The sequence below is a fragment of the Phaethon lepturus genome, unplaced genomic scaffold, assembly GCF_000687285.1.
Source record: "Phaethon lepturus isolate BGI_N335 unplaced genomic scaffold, ASM68728v1 scaffold13965, whole genome shotgun sequence".
Taxonomy (NCBI): domain Eukaryota; kingdom Metazoa; phylum Chordata; class Aves; order Phaethontiformes; family Phaethontidae; genus Phaethon; species Phaethon lepturus.
This window is the reverse complement of record NW_010538444.1, coordinates 1,497-2,710: the sequence shown is the minus strand read 5'-3', so window position 1 is coordinate 2,710 and position 1,214 is coordinate 1,497. Positions and strand designations below refer to the sequence as shown.

The 1,214-nt window shown below is 58.6% G+C and overlaps 1 protein-coding gene across 1 annotated transcript in view; it reads left to right on the top strand.

The window, feature by feature from the left end:
• The window catches only part of LOC104620556, a gene marked incomplete at its 5' end in the record, with an annotated part of 1,916 nt that extends 1,297 nt beyond the window's left edge, over positions 1-619 (top strand). The window contains one exon of the mRNA XM_010286813.1: positions 1-619. Coding sequence (XP_010285115.1) covers positions 1-619 — 619 coding nt within the window.
• Between the last annotated feature and the right edge of the window lie 595 nt (positions 620-1,214).

Sequence of the window (1,214 nt, the reverse complement as noted above, 5' to 3'; positions counted from 1 at the left end):
CTTGTTCTCCGTGGCTGGGGACCTCTGCGATGAGGAGGCCGCTCTCCCTGCACGTGCACCAGCGCCCTTAGGAGTCAGCCCGCTGCCAGGGGATGGTGTCGTCCCCAAACAGCCCCCGATACTCCCCACGGAGCCCAGCTTTTCTTGGGAGGGGGAGCCGCACAAGTGGTTCATGCAGCACCAGCCATGGCTCCTGCAGGCTGGGGCAGCTCCTCACAGATGTGGTGGGGCAGGTCCGGCACAACACAGCGGACTCCTGTTGGGGTCCAGCACGGGTCCCAGCACCCACCAGGTGGATCACGTGTTGCTGCCTGAGCTCCAGTACAGAAATAACCTTTTTGGACATGAGAGCGGCTTTTTTAGGGATGCCTCTAAAATATCCCTTCCCCAGCAGCTGGGTGCTTTGCCTTGCCCCAGTGAGAGCCACACTGGAGCGTCGCCTTCCTCACCAGGCTCTGTTTTGAGGTGCTCAGCAACTCTCCCTGCGAAGGTGGGTACAGGAGCACCCCCCTCCTCTGAGCAGGGCTCAGGCTTCCCACCAGCATCGTTTGTGGGTGGGCAGCCGCTCTGTGCCTGCGAGGTCCAGCTGAAGGTGCGGTGTGAGGGCTGCAGGACCTGAGGGGAGTACCAGTTCACACGGAGGGAGCGAGGGGTCGTGCTGGGGGGATGCAGGCACAGCATCAATTGTGGGCAGCCTGTTTTGAACCCTCACTGTTGAACAAGGAGGCACAGTTTGAAAAGCCAGCAGCAGTTACGAGACCTTCTGGCTGTACACACCTGTGAGCGGTGCCCCATGCTTCCTGGTTGCTCAGGATTTTGTCTTCCAGTGCCCGAAATGCGCTTTTAGGCACCCTAGGATGAAGTGTTTTGTGCTTTTTTTTTTTTCTTCCCTCCATGAAAAGTCTTTCAGGGAGATGCAGTCCTGCCAGCAGGGAGGTTTGTCAGACCCTTAGGGTCAAGGAAGGGACCCCCTGCTTACCAGTCCACGCATTCCTGACCTCTTGCAGACAGACCTGCTGGCCTTACAACAGCCCACTGAATTGCTGTTTCTTGATGCAGTGTGGACTCCTCATCGCCTGTGTGTGTGGACCACCCTTGTCACGTTGCTGGTCGGTCCCCTGCATCGTCTCAGCCTGCCCGAGCCCCTCTGCTCCCCATCTCCTCTCCTCCTGAGCCCCAAGGTGACCCGATTCCTTTAGAAAAGGGGATGTTAC